This window comes from Chelonia mydas, chromosome 7, assembly GCF_015237465.2.
Source record: "Chelonia mydas isolate rCheMyd1 chromosome 7, rCheMyd1.pri.v2, whole genome shotgun sequence".
In the NCBI taxonomy this organism is placed as follows: Eukaryota; Metazoa; Chordata; order Testudines; family Cheloniidae; genus Chelonia; species Chelonia mydas.
Window position 1 is genome coordinate 50,535,230 of NC_057853.1, and position 22,805 is coordinate 50,558,034.

Below are 22,805 nucleotides of genomic sequence, written 5' to 3' on the forward strand. Positions count from 1 at the left end.
CACAGCTCCTCTTTGCAGGAGGGAGTCCACCTCTACAGCAAGAAAACTACCATGAGAATGATCCTTGGAGCAGGAGCGGGGTAGGGGAAGTGGGGTGGTAGCATCATAACTTGATAGTGTAGCTGCACCAAAAGACATTCAGAACCCACCTATCCATTGTAATCCCGCTCCACACTGGCAGAAAGAGTTTGAGACTGCCCCCAAAAGGAGTGACTGGCAAGGCCAATGCGTGCAATGTGGCTGATGGGTCTCTGGTCATAATCAGAAATATTGTTTACATGCAGACTGAGTGTGTTGTAAGGAGAAGTGCATTGTCAGAACAGATGGATGAGGTCTGGGGACCTTAGGGCATTTCTGTGGAGGTTTGTAGGCCTGTTGGTGGTAGAATTGGGGAGTTCTGTAACATTGTGTGGCGGTGGGCAATAAGGCTTTCACTTTGATGCTGACGTGTAAATGTCTAATGATCACAAGGTGGCTTTAGAATCTTTCTGCGAGTGCAAGGAGTCATCCATCTTTTGATTGAACAGGTGTGATTCATCAAAAGGGACATCTTTGATCGTGTTCTGCACTTCTCTAGGGAAACCTGAGGAGTGGAACCAGGATTCCCTCCTCATGACGATTCCAGTTGCCAAAATGCACGAGGACGTGTCTGCTGAATCAACCATGACCTGAAGTATGGACTTAGCTACCAACCTGCCTTCCTCTAGACTAGCTCAGTGTGATGGGAATTGGTCACAGAGATCCCCTTGGGACTGTCACCTGAGATGTTGAAATTACCTCTGAGCCCATTTTCCCAGCCAGCTTGGGACTCTAGAACCCTGGCTCGTTGAATCAGACATGCTAGCCTGCTACAACACAAACCCAGGGTCTGGGCCATGCCCCCAAAACTGCAGACTTTAACTAAAAACAGCTCAGCAGGTTACCGGTCTCCAGCACCCAGACACCCAGCTTCCAACGGGATCCAAACCCCAAATAAATCCATTTTGCTCTATATAAAGCTTATACAGAGTAAATTCATAATTGTCCACCCTCTATAACACTGATAGAGAGATATGCACAGCTGTTTGCTCCCCCAGGTATTAATCATTTACTCTGGGCTTACTAATAAACAAAAGTGATTTTATTAAGTATAAAAAGTAGGATTTAAGTGGTTTCAAGTAATAATAGCCAGGACAAAGTAAGTCACAAAGCAAAATAAAACAAAAACACACAAGTCTAAGCCTAATACATTAAGAAACTGATTACAGGTAATATCTCACCCTCAAAGATGTTCCAATAAGCTTCTTTCACAGAATAAACTCCTTCCTAGTATGGGCCCAATCCTTTCCCCTGGTCCAGTCTTTGTTAGATCCAGCAGACATCTCAGGTGGTAAGCAGGGTTTTTTTTCCATGACTGGCAGCCCCTTTTGTCCTGCTCCACCCCCTTTTATAGCTTTGGCACAAGGCGGAAATCTTTTGTCTGTGATTGTCCCCACCCCCACCTCATCAATGGAAAAGTACAAGGATTAAGATGGATTGCAGCATCATGTGTCTCCATTCTTCCTGGGTTGCCCCACACGTACACAGGAAGGTTTGCAGGTAAATTAACCATTTACAACCAATTGTCTAGGTCAATGGGAGCCATCAAGATTCTAAACCACCATTAATGGCCCACACTTTGCATAATTACAATAGGACCTCAGTTATACTTCATATTTCTAGTTTCAGATACAAGAATGATACATGGATACAAATAGGAGGAATATATTAAGTAGTTTATAACCTTTGTTATACCTTACAAGAGACTTTTGCATAAAGCATATTCCAGTTACATCATATTCACATATTTCCATATAACATATGGAGTGCAACATCACACTTGGAATTTAGCATGATCCTGTGCTCATGGCCATATCCATGCTTGGGCCACTCCATAGGCGCATTCAGCCAACAGCATGGACAAGCCCCTGTCCAGAGAAAGGAGCAGCACAGCCCTGGCAGGCAAAACACCCTCTCCCCCTTCTACTCAATGAAGGACAGGATGGAATGGATTACCTAGGGAGATGGTAGAATCTCCATCCTTAGAGGTTTTTAAGGCCCAGCTCGACAAAGCTCTGGCTGGGATGATTTAGTTGGTGTTGGTCCTGCTTTGAGCAGGGGGTTGGACTAGATGACCTCCTGAAGTCTCTTCCAACCCTAATCTTCCATGTGTCTATGGTGATACAGGAGAATCCTCCCATGCCGAACAAGACAGTTCCTAAGGCAAATATGGGGGCCACAAGCCCCAGTATGGCCAACCTGGTTAATCCTGGGTACCACCACTGCAACATCAGGGAGTCGGGTACCAGTGGCCCCTGGACTGAGGTAAGCGAGGGAATTGTCACAGTGCCATCTGTAGCCAATGATTTTATTTGATTTTGTGCTGTGTGATGTTAGGATTATAGAAGTATAAGATTGATCAGTAGTTAGAAGGGATAAATATGTATTAGGTATCTAAGTAAGGAGGGCTGAAATGCAAGGCCTACAGGTGGAGGCCTGTAAGACTTTAGCATAGCCATTTTAGGCCTTAGAGTTAAGAAATGCTTGACATAAGTGACCAAAGGGTAACCCGATGCCATAAAATTACAGGAATAGATGTGCCAAGAGGTGATATTGTGAAAAATTAGCCTTAAGAGTAATTTTAGATCACAAAATGCTCTAGAGGCACATTTTTTCCCTTAATCACAGGATACAGGTTGTGCATCAATGTTAATAAGAATAAAGGGAACTATATACAACCTACAGAAAATGGGGTACGATATTCTGAGGGGGACACAATATAAATAAGGAAAAAGAGGGTTGACACTTTCATGCACATGCGCAGGGTATGAGATATAGTCAGAATCACATCATAAAAGAGGGTGTCCAGATTGGGAAAAATTGAGCTCCCTATGAGAAAACTCCAGCAGGAATCATCCCTCTACTGATGCTCAATCAATGAGAAACCCACCAGACCCTAACACTGTCTAGGAGGATGTGAGTAGGACTGCAGCTATAATTTGTGCATGGGTATATTTAGGATTTATATATGCTTGGATAGCCATAACTTTGCTGGTAACTATAAAAAAAACTGATAAAAGATATCGGACATTGTTCTTGTGCCTGTACGGGTTACTTTCCTTGGTCTTCATATATTCCTAGAAGCTCTAGATCTAAAACAAGTGGCAGAGGTAACTCTGTTGAACTTGAGCCACCAGAACAGAACCAACAGTGGTGTCATACATCACTAAATTTACTTTGAATAACATAAAAGGCTACACGTCGAAACCATCTGATAGTCATGCTTTCAGAACAGAAGCAGCAGGCCATGCGTAATGTCCAGATCCTCAGACTCGGAGGGAGAATCAGAATCTCACACCAACAGTAGTGCCAAAGGAGCTAACAGAATGGGGTGTGTTACATGACCACTGCCAGAAGGTGGCAGATCCGATGCACAGGATGGAGCTCCCTTGGTAGAGTACCAGAGAGTGTAGAGATGTCATCCTTTCCAGGGTGAACAGTTCATGAGGCCCAGGAGCATCTCCAAGTCTCCCCAGAGTCAGGAGTACCAGGTCTATGGATGGGACTGGAGCTGGTAACAGGCCTTGTCTCAGGATCAGCATCACTGGACATCACTGGAACCGATGCCAGGGTGTGGGGGGTCTATAACTGGCACCGGTGGATCTGGCGAACAATGCAGTCTTTGGTCGGTCTTGTGGGCCTTGGAGCACAGTGCTCCCCCTTGGCCGGAACTCATGGATGGCAGGGTCTTTCTTAGATCTGGAGGGAGATTTACTGCCATACTTATGTGCATGCTTCCATGATTCACGGCTAGGCCCCACTGCGGAGTCAGTAATATTAGTACCAGTGACGTTGGATTGGGGTTCCATGGTAAGAAGTACACTCATGGATTATTCAGGCGGGTGTATGACGGGGGGAAGGATGTTGGGGGGCTTGTTCCCCAGCCAGGATCCAACTGCGGCCCTGTGGCAACCTCCATGAGGTGCTTAAGGCAAAGGGCTCTGCCTTCCCATGTGCGGCAGGGAAGGAGAGACCGATCCTACACCTGGCCATGGTGTGGGCATCTCCCAAACAGTACAGACAGTGTTGGTGCTCATCATTCAGGGAGAACAAACAAGGGTAGGAAGTGCAGACTTTGAATCATGGCCTCTCAGTCATAATCCAGTACCCAGACCCGGGTGCTGGGTGGGGAGGATCGTTTGGCAGCAGAGTCCAAAGTGGCGTCCCAAAAGAAAATTACTACCGAAAACCATGGAAGATCCTGACTTTGTTCAGTACCCAGATGCAGATGCTGGGGGTGGGGGGGTGCGCGGGATTGGGCAGAAAACCACTGGAGCGGCATCCCCCATCCTTAGCCCTACAAAACTTTGAGAAACAAAACTACTACAGGTTTCAGAGTAGCAGCCGTGTTAGTCTGTATCCGCAAAAAGAAAAGGAGTACTTGTGGCACCTTAGAGACTAACAAATTTATTTGAGCATAAGCTTTTGTGAACTACAGCTCACTTCATCAGATGCATGCAGTGGAAAATACAGTGGGGAGATTTTATACACAAAGAGAACATGAAACAATGAATGCTACCATACACACTGTAATGAGAGTGATCAGGTAAGGTGAGCTATTACCAGCAGGAGAGAAGAAAAAAAAAAAAAATCCTTTTGTAGTGATAATCAAGGTGGGCCATTTCCAGCAGTTGACAAGAACGTGTGAGGAACGGGGGGAAATAAATATGGGGAAATAGTTTTACTTTGTGTAATGACACATCCACTCCCCGTCTTTATTCAAGCCTAAATTAATGGTGTCCAGTTTGCAAATTAATTCCAATTTAGCAGTCTCTCATTGGAGTCTGTTTTTGAAGGTTTTTTGTTGAAGAATTGCCACTTTTAGGTCTGTAATCGAGTGACCAGAGAGATCGAAGTGTTCTCCAACTGGTTTTTGAATGTTATTGACGTCCGATTGTCCGTCATTCTTGACGTCCGATTTGTGTCCATTTATTTTTTTACGTAGAGACTGTCCGGTTTGGCCAATGTACATGGCAGAGGGGCATTGCTGGCACATGATGGCATACATCACATTGGTAGATGTGCAGGTGAACTAGTCTCTGATAGTGTGGCTGATGTGATTAGGCCCTATGATGGTGTCCCCTGAATAGATATGTGGACACAGTTGGCAACGGGCTTTGTTGCAAGGATAGGTTCCTGGGTTAGTGTTTTTGTTGTGTGGCGTGTGGTTGCTGGTGAGTATTTGCTTCAGGTTGGGGGGCTGTCTGTAAGCAAGGACTGGCCTGTCTCCCAAAATCTGTGAGAGTGAGAGATCATCCTTCAGGATAGGTTGTAGATTGCTGATGATGCGTTGGAGAGGTTTGAGTTGGGGCCTGAAGGTGACGGCTAGTGGCTTTCTGTTACTTTCTATGTTGGGCCTGTCCTGTAGTAGGCGACTTCTGGGTATTCTTCTGGCTCTGTCAATCTGTTTCTTTACTTCAGCAGGTGGGTATTGTAGTTGTAACAACGCTTGATAGAAATCTTGTAGTTGTTTGTCTCTGTCTGAGGGGTTGGAGCAAATGCGGTTGTATCAAAGAGTTTGGCTGTAGACAATGGATCATGTGGTGTGGTCTGGATGAAAGCTGAAGGCATGTAGGTAAGTATAGTGATCAGTAGGTTTTCGGTATAGGGTGGTGTTTATGTGACCATCGCTTATTAGCACTGTAGTGTCCAGGAAGTGGATCTCTCGTGTGGACTGGTCCAGGCTGAGGTTGATAGTGGGATGGAAATTGTTGAAATCATGGTGGAATTCCTCCAAGGTCTTCTTCTCCATGGTCCAGATGATGAAGATGGCATCAATGTAGCGCAAGCAGAGTAGGGGGCATTAGGGGACGAGAGCTGAGGAAGCGTTGTTCTAAGTCAGCCATAAAAATGTTGGCATACTGTGCGGCCATGCAGGTACCCATAGCAGTGCCGCTGATTTGAAGGTATACATTGTCCTCAAATGTGAAATAGTTATGGGTGAGGACAAAGTCACAAAGTTCAGCCACCAGGTTTGCCGTGACATTATCGGGGATAGTGTTCCTGACGGCTTGTAGTCCATCTTTGTGTGGAATGTTGGTGTAGAGCACTTCTACATCCACAGTGGCCAGGATGGTGTTTTTAGGAAGATCACCGATGCATTGTAGTTTCCTCAGGAAGTCGGTGGTGTCTCGAAGACAGCTGGGAGTGCTGGTAGCGTAGGACCTGAGGAGGGAGTCTATATAACCAGACAATCCTGCTGTCAGGCTGCCAATGCCTGAGATGATGGGGCGCCCAGGATTTCCAGGTTTATGGATCTTGGGTAGCAGATAGAATACCCCTGGTCGGGGTTCTAGGGGTGTGTCTTTGTGGATTTGTTCTTGTGCTTTTTTAGGGAGTTTCTTGAGCAGATGGTGTTGTTTCTTTTGGTAACCCTCAATGGGATCAGAGGGCAATGGCTTGTAGAATGTGGTGTTGGAGAGCTGCCTAGCAGCCTCTTGTTCATATTCCGAACTATTCATGACGACAGCACCTCCTTTGTCAGCCTTTTTTATTATGATGTCAAAGTTGTTTCTGAGGCTGTGGATGGCATTGTGTTCCGCATGGCTGAGGTTACGGGGCAAGTGATGCTGCTTTTCCACAATTTCAGCCCGTGCACGTCGGCGGAAGCACTCTATGTAGAAGTCCAGTCTGTTGTTTCGACCTTCAGGAGGAGTCCACCCAGAATCCTTCTTTTTGTAGTGTTGGTAAGAAGGTCTCTGTGGTTTCGTATGTTGTTCAGAGATGTGTTGGAAATATTCCTTGAGTCGGAGACGTCGAAAATAGGATTCTATGTCACCACAGAACTGTATCATGTTTGTGGGGGGTGGAGGGGCAGAAGGAGAGGCCCCGAGATAGCCCAGCAGAAGAATCTGTCCTAAGAGTATAGCTGGATAGATTAACATTATTGCTGGGTGGGTTAAGGGAACCACTGTTGTGGCCCCTTGTGGCATGTAGTAGTTTAGTTAGTTTTGTGTCCTTTTTCTTTTGTAGAGAAGCAAAGTGTGTGTTGTAAATGGCTTGTCTAGTTTTTGTAAAGTCCAGCCACGAGGAAGTTTGTGTGGAAGGTTGGTTTTTTATGAGAGTATCCAGTTTTGAGAGCTCATTCCTAATCTTTCCCTGTTTGCTGTATAGGATGTTGATCACAACCTTAAAATTCCTAAATAAAGAATAAAAACAATTTTCTAGGAAATGCGTCACCAAGGATGAGAAGACAGCAGAGACTCCAACTCAGACTATGCGGCAGTAAGAAGAAACTGAAGATGCAGTCAGTCTACCCCGCCCTTTATTGCCTTGGGCAAAACCACGAGGCAACACAGAGACACATGCGTGAACTGACAGACACTACCACTTTGAAAAGTTCTGGCTCCGGGAGCACACGTATTACCCTCAATGGAATACAGTAGGGACCATCACTCAAATGGTTTAGATGCTTTTCTGCGTTACGTGTCATTTTGGGGCAGGTCTCTAGCCCATGTTATACAGGAAGTCAGCCTAGACGAGCACAGTGGTCCCTTCTGGTGCAGAAATCTATCTGTGACTCCAGACTACTCCTGCGTTGGGACACCTGAAGCCAGGGAAGGATGAATCCTTGGCTAGTCATTGTTCTCAGACACTCTCAGGTACCACTCACCTGTAAGCCCAGGTCTGGGATGATGGGAGAGAACCTGTAAGCCCGCAGCAGGGACATCAGCAGCTGCTTGAGGCATTCATGCACCTCATAATCCTAAGAGTAAGAGAAAGAGAAACACTCAACAGAAATCGACATCTGGGGGGATGTGGAGAGGGCTGGAAGGTGTCTGTTCTTTTCAGAAATGACCCATCAGGACCACAAGAGGCCCCCCCACCACTTGCCACTGCTGCAGTCCAGCACTCTGCCTCTACAGCAGCATCAGCAGTAGAGAGCAACAGCTGTCAAATACCAATCACCAGAGTGAGCACTGAGACAAACCATCTCCTAGATAAAATGTGGCCCAGGTTCTGTTGGCGTAGAGCCCAGAAAGCCAATGCAGATCCCTGGGTCTATACCAGACCAAAAGGAGAACCTGCTCCTCTAGGTACCTCTCAGGCCTTCATCCTGCCAGGGATTCTGATTTCACTCCTGGAGGACAGCAATAAGAGAGAGGGAGAGAGAGGGAGGCAAGGGACAATCTGTCACCTGAGCTATGGGCCAGCAAGTCTCCAGAACACGCTTGGGGAGATTTCACTGCAGCATCTGACCCACGGTGCTGAGGGCTAGTAGCAGCCATCTGCTAACCAGGTGCAACCACAGAGGTGGGCAATACCCTGGAACTCCTGCAAGCCTGACCCCAGCTACCCAAAAGATTCTCTTCCCTACAGCTCCTGGAGCAGGTAGATTAGCCGCCAGGAGCAGGTAGATTAGCCGCCCTCAGTCTCTGGAAAAATCATGGAGCAGGTCCTCAAAGAATCAATCCTGAAGCACTTACATGAGAGGAAAGTGATTAGGAACAGTCAGCATGGATTCACCAAGGGAAGGTCATGCCTGACTAATCTAATCGCCTTTTATGATGAGATTACTGGTTCTGTGGATGAAGGGAAAGCAGTGGATGTATTGTTTCTTGACTTTAGCAAAGCTTTTGACACGGTCTCCCACAGTATTCTTGTCAGCAAGTTAAGGAAGTATGGGCTGGATGAATGCACTATAAGGTGGGTAGAAAGCTGGCTACATTGTCAGGCTCAACGGGTAGTGATCAATGGCTCCATGTCTAGTTGGCAGCCGGTGTCAAGTGGAGTGCCCCAGGGGTCGGTCCTGGGGCCGGTTTTGTTCAATATCTTCATAAATGATCTGGAGGATGGTGTGGATTGCACTCTCAGCAAATTTGCGGATGATACTAAACTGGGAGGAGTGGTAGATACGCTGGAGGGGAGGGATAGGATACAGAAGGACCTAGACAAATTGGAGGATTGGGCCAAAAGAAATCTGATGAGGTTCAATAAGGATAAGTGCAGGGTCCTGCACTTAGGATGGAAGAATCCAATGCACCGCTACAGACTAGGGACCGAATGGCTAGGCAGCAGTTCTGCGGAAAAGGACCTAGGGGTGACAGTGGACGAGATGCTGGATATGAGTCAGCAGTGTGCCCTTGTTGCCAAGAAGGCCAATAGCATTTTGGGATGTATAAGTAGGGGCATAGCGAGCAGATCGAGGGATGTGATCGTTCCCCTCTATTCGACAATGGTGAGGCCTCATCTGGAGTACTGTGTCCAGTTTTGGGCCCCACAGTACAAGAAGGATGTGGATAAATTGGAGAGAGTCCAGCGAAGGGCAACAAAAATGATTAGGGGTCTAGAGCACATGACTTATGAGGAGAGGCTGAGGGAGCTGGGATTGTTTAGTCTGCAGAAGAGAAGAATGAGGGGGGATTTGATAGCTGCTTTCAACTACCTGAAAGGGGGTTCCAAAGAGGATGGCTCTAGACTGTTCTCAATGGTAGCAGATGACAGAACGAGGAGTAATGGTCTCAAGTTGCAATGGGGGAGGTTTAGATTGGATATTAGGAAAAACTTTTTCACTAAGAGGGTGGTGAAACACTGGAATGCGTTACCTAGGGAGGTGGTAGAATCTCCTTCCGTAGAGGTTTTTAAGGTCAGGCTTGACAAAGCCCTGGCTGGGATGATTTAACTGGGAATTGGTCCTGCTTCGAGCAGGGGGTTGGACTAGATGACCTTCTGGGGTCCCTTCCAACTCTGATATTCTATGATTCTATGATTCAGGCTGCTTCTGCCAGTTTTGGGTTTAGACCCCCCAGGGTACTCGCAGAAGGGGGTTCCCAGGAGATGCCTGCCAAAGCCCAGCTCTGACACTTCCCAGGAAGGGGCACAACCTCCTGGCCTCGCTGAGCCTGGGGCAGAGGATGGGTTGTATTTCTTTAACCCTACTAAGAGGGCAATGGTGCAACACTAGTTGCCACTGCAGCCAATACAATGTCATGGTCTCTAACATTTCCCAGGTAGCCCCTGGCTGCTCCACTGAAAAGAACTTTATAATTACAGAAGTATTACTAAATAGTGGTTATTTTCAAAGAGTTTTAATCAAGAGTAAGAGTTTTACTGTCACACAAGCAGGAAGTTAAATAAATTAACATCAGAGTTTATTTACAGTTAGGGAAGCTAGAAAAGTCTGATTCAAAAATCGCTTTTCAGAGATCAGTGTTAGGATATAGATGTTCAGGCCTGTCTGTAAAGGCCTGTACTTTAAGAATTTAGGTGTATTCTTATCACTTGGCTAGTTATAGAGGTACAAAAGAGAATCAAAATCACTGTCTGCCGGTGTAAGGGCCTTTTCTTACTGTGACAGTCTGAGGCCCTGTTCTTAGGCTAAGGCCTTTGGCTAAGCAACAGAGGCAGCCATAAGCTGGGACGCGACCAGTCACATCCTCACATTCCAAACTAGTCACATTGAAAGAAGGTGCTATTGGGCTGTTAAGAATACAATCCTGTCCTGATAGTGCCTATCGCCTCCAGAGAAAGGGAAGTGCCTAGAAAATGTAAAAGGAAACTTAGTTTGATAGCATCCTGTCTGGCAAGAACTCACTTATCAATAGCTGGGATGTGAAATCCTCACTTCTGTACTGTTTTGTCATTATAGTTCCCACTTCGCTATTGTTTGTCTGTATAATCTCTGTCTGGTTCTGTGACTGTTACTGTCTGCTGTATAATTAATTTTGCTGGGTGTAAACTAATTAAGGTGGTGGGATATAATTGGGTACATAATCATGTTACAATATGTTAGGATTGGTTAGTTAAATTTCAGGAACGTGATTGGTTAAGATATAGCAAAGCAGAAGTCAAGCTTTATTATATAGTCTGCAGTCAATCAGGAAGTAGGGGGGTGGGGGTGGGCATGCGGGTGGAGGAAATGGGAACAGGGAATGGGGATAAGGAAATTGGAATCATGTTTTGCTAAAAGGGGAAATGGGAACAGGGAATGGGGCTGGGGAAATTGGAATCATGTTTGGCTAAGGGCAGGAATGGGAACAGGGACACAGGTGTAAGGCTCTGTGGTGTCAGAGCTGGGAAGGAGGATACTAAGGAAGGAAACTGGAATCATGCTTGCTGGAAGTTCACCCCAATAAACATCAAATTGTTTGCACCTTTGGACTTCGGGTATTGTTGCTCTCTGTTCATGCGAGAAGGACCAGGGAAGTGAGTGGGTGAAGGAATAAGCCCCCTAACAATCAGGAATACCGAACTCCTTCCTCCTCCCTTCCCAGCTCCCCAGTAGCAGCTCGGCCTTTCCCTCTCCACAAGGGACAGTTGTTAACACTGAAAGGACCTGGTCACTGGGTTCTGGGTGGGAGCAGAAGCTCACTATGACCAGCAATTTCTAATTATAAATCTAGTTCTTCCCAGCCCCCTCCCTGCAGTCACTGCAGCCAGGGCCTGGCATGCCAAGAAGAGCCAGTGCCAGGGCACCAGATGCTGGTACTGCATTCTTAAGGGAGTGCAGCTGGCAGGCAAAGCTGCTTTGGGAGATGGTGGCAAGAAACCAACTCAGCTGTTAAGCCATGCCACTGCAGGGTGCACCCAACCGAGATCCTGACACCTGCCCATTGTCACAGAGAACCAAGGGGATGCAGAGTGAAAGAGGGGGAAGTGCCTGAGCAACTCACCTCCATGAGAAGCCACATGAGATCCAGTAGCTGCTGGATGAGAGGATGTGCTTCCACAGCCCCTCCCCGCTCCAGAATGCTCAGCAGGAAGTGCATGAGCACATCATCTACCAGGTACACTTTGCACTGCAAACAAAAAGCCTGTGGTCAGCAGCTCTAGCCAGCAGCAGCACCACACAGCAGCAGAGAATGGGTTCTCAGCACTACATGGAGGGTCTAGGCCCAGGTGGAAAGCTGTAGACTTGCTGGGAGCCAGCGTCAGGTAGGAACGGTGACTTACTGCTGCCCATGGGATGTTCCTGTTACTGCAGACTGAAGATGACACATCTGGCAGCAATGCCCGGCTCGGTGCTAGGAACAGCCCAACCCACTCCAGGAGTGCACGGAAACCGTACCGTTTCTGACAAGTGCCAGGCAAAAATGGGCCACAGTAGATGTGAAAGCAAGAAAGCAGAGCCCATGAAGAGCCTGACTGCCAAACTCAGGGTACAAAGGGTTCCAAAAGAGTGCGTCCTGCAGCCCACTAACCCCCTGCAATGCAGCGCCAATCTCACCCCTACCACCACCACTCTGCAATTTACTGACCAAACAGAAAGCACACACCCTGGTTTAAACAAAGCCTCCGCACTTGCTCTGCAACATCACTCCCTCAGTCAGGCTGCAAGGGGAGCTGCCACCCCATGGGAGAGGGGCTATTCGCGACTTGGGACTACCTGACAACTCTAGGCTTGTGAATTCTCCAATACTGGAGCATGTCACCCCTTCTGCCTGAGCAGGAAGCTGTGAAAACCAAGGAGGAGTTGTGGGTCCCCCTCCCTGCAAGCACAGTGGGGGAGCACACGCACGTCCAGCAGCCAGCACTCACCATGAGAGGTGCAAAGTGGTTAAAGATGTGTGTCAGGGTGATCAGCACTGTGGGCTCTCCTTGTAGCTGCCACGTCGACGTGTCCTTCTCCACCAACTTCCCCTCCTGCAACACCAATCCCAGGAGACATAAGGCTCTGAGCAACCTCAATCCTGCCTGCAGCTCCATCTTCAGACGCATGCATGCTGGAGAGAGAGGGCAGCACTCCCTGCCTCTGCAGAGAGGACAGCAGTACAGGAGATGTCCCTGAAGGATGCCCAAAGGCATGCACATCCCCCCGCCACACAAGGCTTTCACCAGGGACGCCATTATAGAACTCAGCATCCCAAACGCCACAGTGCCTGAAACAGCCTTTTCAGGGCAGGGAGCTCTAGCTCAGCCAGGCCTGACATCAGATGTCAGGCAAACCCCCTTCCATAAACCTGCATCCCCAGAACAGTCTGACAGTGCACGTGGTTAGAAACTGAAAGGCATGTTACTGCGCTGCTATATGAAATCCCCACCCCATTCATTTTCTCCATACCCCCCTACCCCTGAAGTGCATTTTCCCTCCTCTCCCACCATCCACATTCAGATGAGGCGAGAGAGAGGCCTGCAGGCCTGAGGCTCAACTCCCAGCACCGGAAGGAATTTTTTTACAGACAGCTGTGGGGGTGCCAGGAGTGCTCGGATCCCACCAGGCAGTACTGGCTCAGCGGCTGCATCTCTAGGTGCTGCCTGGTACAGCTGGGCGCCAGGCCCACAGTTATGTTTGTTGCACCCTCTGTCGCACTCTGTCACTCAGCTGTTGGGGAAGGGAACAATCAGGAGGCAGTGGGTGGAATACAGGCATAGGGATGTATATGAGTTCATTACGTCTCAGATGCTAGGACAAGAGAGGACACAAGAATTTACAGGGGTGGTGATGAGAGAGCACTAGCTTTTCCTGTCATGCCATGGGATATGCTCAGCTCTTTGAGATACTGCATGTGTGGATCCCGTGTGCCCAGCACAGGAGCTCAGAATGTTTTCACCAGCAGCGTCCAAGGAGGGTGGTACACACACCCTGCATGGCCTCATCCCCACTCCCCTGAGGTCATTAAGGGCACAGCAACCCCAGTTGCCACTCGGTTCCCTCTAACCATCTCAGGCAGGAAGTGGGAACAACTGTGTCACTCCTTAGTAATCTTGTTACGTGGTCATTAGGCCAGCAGTTGGTAGTTAATTCTAAGTAATAGTTTGGTCGCAAATAGCATGCTTCTGTTTCAGTTAGCTTGTCAACAGTAGGGTTAAAAAAGCAGCGGCTTATGGAGTAGCAGAGGCGTCATTCCTCTGACCATTGCCAGCAGCAGCGATGAAGTAAGGGTGGCATGGTATTCCCAGCCTTACTTGTGTGCTGTTGCTGGCGCCGTGGCAGCACTGCCTTCAGAGCTGGGTGCCAGGCTAGCAGCCATCCCTCCCCGGCCACCCAGCTCTGACTGCAGCAGAGAAGTAAGGATAGCAATACCGCAAACCCCTTCCCCGTCCCCCATCACCTTACAACCCCCTTTTGGGTCAAGACCTCCAGTTTGAGAAATGCTGAGAAAGGGGCTTTCCACATGTATATTTTGCCATTTTTAAATACATATTCATGGTTTGTTACAACACTGTGAAATTTAAGATTCAAATATCTGAAACCGTGAAATTCAAGATTTTTAAAATGCTATGACAGTGAAATTTACCAAAATGGACCACGAATTTCGTAGGGTCCTACCTATAGTAGAGAGCAGCATATCTGTAGTCAGTGCTCCTGCATCAGCCTGGATGAACTGCATTAATGACACTTTCAGCTGTGGCCCCTGGCCACACTATCGCTCAGCTCCATTGCTTCTCTGTCTAGCTCTCCCACAGAACCTGACAGCTCCCTGCCGCAACATGCTGGGAAATGGTGAAAGGCACTACAGAGCTCCGGGGAATCATGTGAGAAGTCACACCCTAACAGCCCTTTGGGAAAAATCACTGAAGGAGCTGTGGTGCAGGCCCTAACCACCCGAGAACCAACCTGCTGCTAAACTGCCTGGCTGAACTAGGACAGCGGGGGGGGATGGGTTAGACTTAGGATGACAGAAGCGGGGGCACGAGTAGGGAGGGGAGATGGGCTAGGCTGCCATGCTTTGGAGTGAACTAGGATAGTCGGAAATGGGGGATGAGCTAAGCCACCATGCATTGCGGTGAACAAGGATTGGGGGGGGGATGGGCTAAGCCACGATGTGCAGGGGTGAACTGGAACTTTAACACACACCAGCACATGCCCTGGTTAAGCTGCACATTTCACAGAGCAGTTTAGACAAGAGTTTAGAATATGATTAGTGCTCTTTTCCTTCTCCCTACGTGCAGGGCAGAATAGCCTTAGATACCATAAGGCACTGTCGCTACAGAAACCAAGAGTACCCAAGATGCAGACTGAGTCGAGCACCCACAGATCCAGAGATTCCAAGGGTAGAGGGACCACTGTGCTCATCTAGTCTGATCTCCTGTGTAACCCAGGCCAAAAACGTGCCCCACAATAATTCCTAGAGCAGAGCTTTTAGAAAACTATCTAGCCTAGATTGTAAAATTGTCAGTGATGGAGAATCCACCACAACCCTTGGTACGTTGTTCCAATGATTGGTTACCCTCGCTGTTAAAATTTACACCTTATTTCCAGTCGGAATTTCTCTAGCTTCAGCTTCCAGCCATTGGCTCATGTTAGACCTTTTTCTGCTAGATTGAGGAATCCATTATCCAATATTTGCTCTCCAGCTGCTACTTATACCCTGTAATCAAGTCTGAATGGACCGATCTATTTGAGTCTCACTATAAGGCAGGTTTTCCAATCCTTTAATCATTCTTGGGGCTCTTCTCTGACCCCTCTCCAATTTATCAACATCCTTCTTGAATTGTGGACACCAGAACTGGACTCAGGATTCCCACAGTGGTCACACCAGTGCCAAATCCAGAGATAAAATAACCTCTCTGCTCCTACTGGAGATTCACCCATTTATGCATCCAAGAATCACATTACCCCTTCTGGCTGCAGCATCGCACTGGGAATTCATGTTCAGCTGATTATTCACCATGACCCCCAAATCTTTTGCAATATCACTGCTTCCCTGAATAGTCCCCTGTCCTGTAAGCTTGACCTCCCCCTGCTTTGCAGAGAGTGCAGCACTTGTATCCAGCACTGGTCAAGCCAGAGCACACCAAGAAACTCCCCCTTCTGACCTACATTCTTGGCTCCCAGCTGTATACTTTTACACTTATCTGGGTCAGAACACAGTGTTTGCTTGCACCCAGTTTACCAAGCCATCCAGTTGACTCTGTGCCAGTGACCTGTTGCGACAAAATGGGAATTGTCCATAACATTGTATGGATGATGTGTATGCCAGGGACTTACCTGACTAGAGCTTGCTAGCCAGTGGGTGCAGAAGGGTTAAAATGCTCCTGGGATGAAGCAGAAGACGTGAAGTTTTTGGAATACCTGTCTGGGGTGGGATGAATGGGCCATTAAAGACAGTATGAAAGCAACCCATCTCAATGGAGGGTCCAAAAGACAAAAGGGAACGCCACTGGCCAGGCCATTCACACCTAGTAACCACCAACCAGAAGGAAGATTTCCCCCTCCACACACACCTCTCTGCTGGGAAGCAGAGAGTTGCAAAACAATGGGGAAAGGTGGCAGGGAGCTATGTTAAGAGCTGGCCTTTGGAGAGACAAACAGCTCTCACCTGGAACAACTGCAAGGTCTGAGGCTTTTTTCTGCAGCCACATTAGGAGAGCAGCAGCCATGAGCCAAGAAGCAGAAAGTCACATCTTCACATTTCATCTAAATTACATTAAAACAATGAAATATCGGGCTGTTAAGAAGGCGATCCTGTCCTAATAGTACCAACCACCACCAGATAAAGAAACAGATTTTCAGATGCTTAAAGAAAACTGTTTGATAGTTGCGATTATTAAATCTATACTTCTATTGTTTGGCCTTTATAGTCCCTGCTTCTCTATTGTTTATCTGTAAGGTTTCTGTCTGGTTCTTTGATTTTTTTTCCTGTCTGTTGCATAATTAATTTTACAAGATTTAAATCAATTAAGGTGGTGGGGTATGATTGGGTAAAGAATTATTTTGCAATATTAGGATTGGTCAAAGAATTATCTTGTAATATTTAAGTAAAATGATTGGTTAAGCTACAGCTAAGCAGGACTCAAATTTCACAATATAAACTGGGGTTCAAAAGGAAGTTCTTGGGAACCAACTCCAGGACACAGCCCAAGATCAGAGCTGCCAACATCCTGCAAGCTATATCATGCAGAAGCTGGAGTCCCCAGATGACCTGATCCTGACTGGCCACCAGGAAAAGTTCATGTGCCTTATTAGGAGCGTTGAGCATTGTATTCTTAGCGTGTGCATTCTGTTCTGGTGATTGTTAATATATAGAGGTTAAGAATATTACTCTGTAAGGTTCTTTCACCGGTAAAAGGTCCCATAAGCCCACAGAAGGTTACATCCTGAGCCCTAGGAACAGGGTATGGGTGGGTGCCTTAATTAAGAGGGTTATGCCTTGAGCCCTAGGAACAGGGTAAATGAGGGTGCCCTAGAGTGTGTGGGTGACATGACAAACAAAACAGAAATAAAAGACAGAGACAACATACATTCTGTGGGCAGCTTGACTGTGTAGAGACCTAGCTTTCAGCCATATGGACTGTCCGAACGTTGGTTTCCCTCTACTGGCATCAGAACTTTCATATTCTGTAGGCCAGATGACTACTAAAGCGTTACCTTGTTTTTGAAAAGGTTGTCTAGTGTCTCTGCAAATACCTACGGCGAGCACTGCTATTGCTGGGGGCAGACAGCTCAATTTCAGAGTTGTGGACCTGCCCTGTTGAACTGTGTGGACCATTGATGTTTGGCACATTAAAGGGTCACTCCAGGCTGGGGCACAGACCAAACCCTGTGAATCTGACGTACCTGTCCTCTTCATTATTTACTACTCCCCCAATCTGCCTGCACTTCCTATCCCAACAGGTTCTAACTGAGCAAGTTTCTAAACTAGGTGAGATAGGAAAGATTTGTGGTGTGCTTTCAATCATGACCGGGGCTAGATCCAAGTCTTGCCCTCCATGGGAAAGCAGAAGGCCAAGCCCACCAAGTGATAAAGCAAGTGTTTCCAGCCTGGGTAATGATGAGGCAGCCTCATAAGAAGCAGTCTCTAGCTACCCTCAGCAACAGTTATTTTCATCTCCCTCTCTTGCCTGATGCTGGATGCCAGGGATGAGACTACAGATTCCCTAAGATGTGTCCAAACTGCTGCCATAAGGGGCATGTCAAAAATTGGACTAGTGGATTTGGATCCTGGGATCGAGTGAGAGTTAAATATGCAAACCAGTTTCACATAGTTGCAAAAATAAATTCTGTGGTTATGACTACACAAGCTATAAATTCTAGTCTCCCTTAGTGGATAGCATTGATGGGAACTCTCGCTGCTGAAAGCTGTGATACAAGAAATATTTTGTTGGTGAGAGACAACCTTTTGAGCTTCACAGAGCTTCTTTAAGTCTGGAAAAGGTAACCAGAGTATCACAACTAAATACAAACTGGGACAGATTGTTAAAGCATAAGAGATTAACACACTGCAAGAAACTATTTAAAATGAACAGGGCAATTAACAACCTTGCAGTCATGGGAAAAAGGAGGATTACAAGGTTACAAACTGTTGTAATAAGCCATAAAGCCAGGCTCATTGGTGAGCCCATAATTTTTAGGCCATGTCTATGCTACACAAGATACAATGGCATAAAGCCACCGCAGTTAGTGTATTGTTTGTGCATGTACATACTTGGTTCCTTGTGTCAGCGCTAAGCATACTCACCAGGAGTGTTGTGTCAAGGCACAATGTGATGCACCATGGGCAGGTATCCCAGTGTGCAATCCACTGCTGTCTAGCGGTGTCTTTTGGGAAGTTTTGGCAATGCATACTGGGGCAGAAAAGAGTCGTGCAGGGATGACTGCAAACAAGGGGTTAACTTCGCAGCTTGCAACTGTCTCCACCACATAATGTCATCTATATCCCAAAATTTTTGCATTTGTTTTAAAAATCCCATGAACCTATGCAGCCCTCCTCGCTGTCCGCCATCTGACAGCAGTGTGGAGTCTGCCCAACTCTGCACTATTGTCATAAGCATTGCACGTACAGGATGCACTATCCTCTGGCATTTCCAGAGCCACAAAACCACCAAATCAGTGGAGAACATGCTGATTTCTTGGAGGATGGACTGCCAATTCAAGGTGGTAGGTGGAGTTCACAGAGGAGCCGCAGATGATGGAGCGCTGTTTCTGGGCCCAAGGAATGAGCACTGCCTGATGGGATATCACCACCATGCAGGCTTGGGATGACAACGAGTGGCTGGAGAGCATTGAAAGGTGCTACCTGGCCCTGCTGTTTGGGTGTCTCTTAGGAACTGCATGCTGCTTCATGCACATTTTATTAATTTTGCAGCACTTGCTGCACATTTGATTATTACAGTATTTGTCACTGATCCGACAAGTTGTGTCCCACTGTACAGTAACAAGTGGGTGCTTTCAGAACTGCTAGGCAGGCTGTTAGCATATGTTGTGAACTAATGAAGATGAATTATTTTCCAGACAGGATTTTATTCAGTCAGAAACCCAGGGCAAAGAAATCTGTACCATTTAAAACCAAATACACTAAAAACTTAATAAATTAATGGAACAAAACTTAAGGGGAAAGAACACTGAGGTCCATTTTACCCACACCTACAGCAACCGAGGCTCTCACAGATCAGTGCATATGAAACTGAGGTTGTCCTTAATGTCCCTCGGGGTGGAGTGGTAGGGTAGGGATGCAGCCCCTTATGCCTTGTGGAACATTGGGGGATATCAGGAGGTGCTGCAGTGGAGTTCTCCATTGACTGCAAAGTGAGACGAGCCTTGGATTGATGAACCTGTAGGTCCACAAAAGTCTGCAGCACCTGTGTTTGCTGCCAGAAAAGCCCACTGCATCCTGGTTCATCTCCTTCTCCTTTTCCTGCTGGGACTCCTGGGCCTCTCTTTCCTTCTCCAGGCTGTCTGCAGTGTTCACCCTCCAGGTCCTGTGCTCACACTCTGATGCAGCGATGGCTTGCAGGATCTCACTGAACATGCCATCCCGGATCCTCCTTTCCCCTCAACTGGCACAGGTGTCCCACAGGTGTGGAGCGGGAAACCCGCAAGGCCACAACGGCAGCAGAGGCAGATAACCCACACAAGTACCACTGTTGATATAGTCCCAATTGGAAGTGAATGTTAGATTCAGAACTCCCTTCTCTTGTTCCCCTAAAGCTTTAAACAAGACGTGTTTGTGCTTACTGACACTTCTGCTTTGGAATGCTTCTGCATGACCCCCCACTCAGCACCAAACAAGGTGAGTACGGCCCACCAGGGTGAGCGAAATGCGGAGGAAACTGCTTGGCTCCATGAAATCGAGTACAGGGCAATGGCACTGAATATTGGCAGTTTTCCAGACACAGTAGTGATTTTAGCCGATCTCTCACTCCTGAGGCTAAAAAAAAGGTACACAGAGCACAGCTCCTGTTGGCATCACGAAGCCACCCAGACCCGGACAGAATCACACAAGATTAGGGTTGGAAGAGACCTCAGGAGGCCATCTAGTCCAACCCCCTACTCAAAGCAGGGCCAACCCAACTAAATCATCCCAGCCAGGGCTTTGTCAAGCCAGGCCTTAAAAACCTCTAAGGATAGAGATTCTACCACCTCCCTAGGTAACTCATTCCACTGCTTCACCACCCTCCTAGTGAAATAGTTTTCCCTGATATCCAACCTAGACCTCCCCCACTGCAACTTGAGATCATTGCTCTTTGTTCTGTCATCTCCCACCATTGAGAACAGCCTAGCTCCATCCTCTTTGGAATCCCCTTTCATGTAGTTGAAGGGTGCTATCAAATCCCCCCTCATTCTTCTCTTCTGCAGACAAAATAAGCCCAGTTCCCTCAGCCTCTCCTCATAAGTCATGTGCTCCAGCCCCCTAATCATTTTCGTTGCCCTCCGCTGGACTCTCTCCAATTTTTCCACATCCTTTCTGTAGTAGGGGGCTCAAAATTGGACGCAACACTCCAGATGTGGCCTCACCAATGCCAAATAGAGGGGAATAATCACTTCCCTCAATCTGCTGGCAATAATCCTACTAATGCAGCCCAATATGCTGTTAGCCTTCTTGGTAACAAGGGCACGCTGTTGACTCATATCCAGCTTCTCGTCCACTGTAATCCCCAGGTCCTTTTCTGCAGAACCGCCGCTTAGCCAGTCGGTCCCCAGCCTGTAGCAGTGCATGGGATTCTTCCATCCTAAGTGCAGGACTCTGCACTTGCCCTTGTTGAACCTCATCAGATTTCTTTTGGCCCAATCCTCCAATTTGTCTAGGTCACTCTGGACCCTATCCCTACTCTCCAGCATATCTACCTGCCCCCCAAAGCTTAATTACACCCTCAGCAAGTTTGCGGAGGACATCCATCCCATCATCCAGATCATTAAATGAAGATGTTGAACAAAACCGGCCCCAGGACCAACCCCTGGGGCACTCTGCTTGATATCGGCTGCCAACTAGACATCAAGCCATTGATCACTACCCGTTGAGTGATCTAGGCAGCTTTCTATCCACCTTAGAGTCCATTCATCCAATCCATACTTCTTTAACTTCTTGGCAAGAATACTGTGGGAGACCGTATCAAAAGCTTTGCTAAAGTCAAGGTATATCACATCCACCACTTTCCCCATATCCACAGGGCCAGTTATCTCATCAGAGAAGGCAATCAGGTTGGTCAGGCATGACCTGCCCTTGGTGAATCCATGTTGATTGTTCCTGATCACTTTCCTCTCCTCCAAGTGCTTCAAAATGGATTCCTTTAGGACCTGCTCCATGATTTTTCCAGGGACTGACGTGAGGCTGACCAGTCTGTAGTTCCCCAGATTCTTCTTCTTCCCTTTTTAAAACATGGGCACTATATTTGCCTTTTTCCAATAGTCCAGGACCTCCCCCGATCGCCACCAGTTTTCAAAGATAATGGCCAATGGCTCTGCAATCACATCCGCCAACTCCCTCAGGTGCACTGCATCCGGCCTCATGGACTTGTGCATGTCCAGCTTTTCTAAATAGTCCTTAACCTGTTCTTTCACCACTGAGGGCTGCTCACCTCCTTCCCATACTGTGCTGCCCAGTGCAGTAGCCTGGGAGCTGACCTGGTCTGTGAAGACTGAGGCAAATAAAGCATTGAGTACCTCAGCTTTTTCCACATCATCTGTCACTAGGTTGCCTCCCCCATTCAGTAAGGGTCCCACACTTTCCCTGACCTTTTTCATGTTGCTAAAATACCTGTAGAAACCCTTCTTGTTACCCTTCACATCCCTTGCTAGCTGCAACTCCAATTGTGCTTTGGCCTTCCTGATTATATCCCTGCATGCTCTAGCAATATTTTTATGCTCCTCCTTAGTCATCTATCCAAGTTTCCACTTCTTGTAAGATCCCTTTTTGTGTTTAAGCTCACTGAAGATTTCTCTATTAAGCCAAGCTGGTCACCTGCCATATTTGCTATTCTTTCTGCACATCGGGATGGTTTGTTCCTGCCCCCTAAATAAGGCTACTTTAAAATACAGCCATCTCTCCTGGACTCCTTGCCCCCACATATTAGCCTCCCAGGGGATCCTGCCCATCAGTTCCCTGAGGGAGTCATTCTGCTTTTCTGAAGTCCAGGGCCCATATTCTGCTGCTCTCCTTTCTTCCTTTTGTCAGGATCCTGAACTCTACCATCTCATGGTCACTGCTGCCCAGGTTGCCACCCACTTCTACTTCCCCTACCAAATCTTCCCTGTTTGTGAGCAGCAGGTCAAGAGGAGCACAGCCCCTAGTAGGTTCCTCTAGCACTTGTACCAGAAAGTTGTCCCCAACACTGTCCAAAAACTTCCTGGATTGTCTGTGCACCGCTGTATTGCTCTCCCAGCAGATGTCAGGGTGATAGAAGTCCCCCATGAGAACCAGGGCCTGTGATTTGAAAACTTCTGTTAGTTGTCTGAAGAAAGCCTCGTCTACCTCATCCTCCTGATCTGGTGGTCTGTAACAGATGCCCACCACGACATCATCCTTGTTGCTCTCGCCTCTAAACTTAACCCAAAGACTCTCAACAGGCTTTTCTCCAGCTTCATACTAGAGCTCTGAGCAATCATACTGCTCTCTTACAGACAGTGC

The 22,805-nt window shown here is 47.5% G+C and overlaps 1 protein-coding gene across 12 annotated transcripts in view; it reads right to left on the bottom strand.

The window, feature by feature from the left end:
* Nucleotides 1–22,805, bottom strand: part of RNF123 (ring finger protein 123) — a 153,682-nt gene that overhangs the window by 92,979 nt on the left and 37,898 nt on the right. For 11 of the 12 annotated variants that reach the window (XR_005226078.2, XM_043551121.1, XM_037903686.2 and 8 more), the window contains 3 exons: nucleotides 12,556–12,660; nucleotides 11,691–11,816; nucleotides 7,691–7,783 (listed from right to left, as the gene is read on the bottom strand). Coding sequence is in view for 11 of the 12 variants with exons in the window: in XM_043551121.1 (XP_043407056.1) it covers nucleotides 7,691–7,783; nucleotides 11,691–11,816; nucleotides 12,556–12,660 (324 nt within the window). In the remaining variant the exon portion in view is untranslated. Of the gene's footprint in view, nucleotides 1–7,690; nucleotides 7,784–11,690; nucleotides 11,817–12,555; nucleotides 12,770–22,805 lie in introns of all 12 variants that reach the window. The other variant, XM_037903692.1, reaches the window with a different exon arrangement.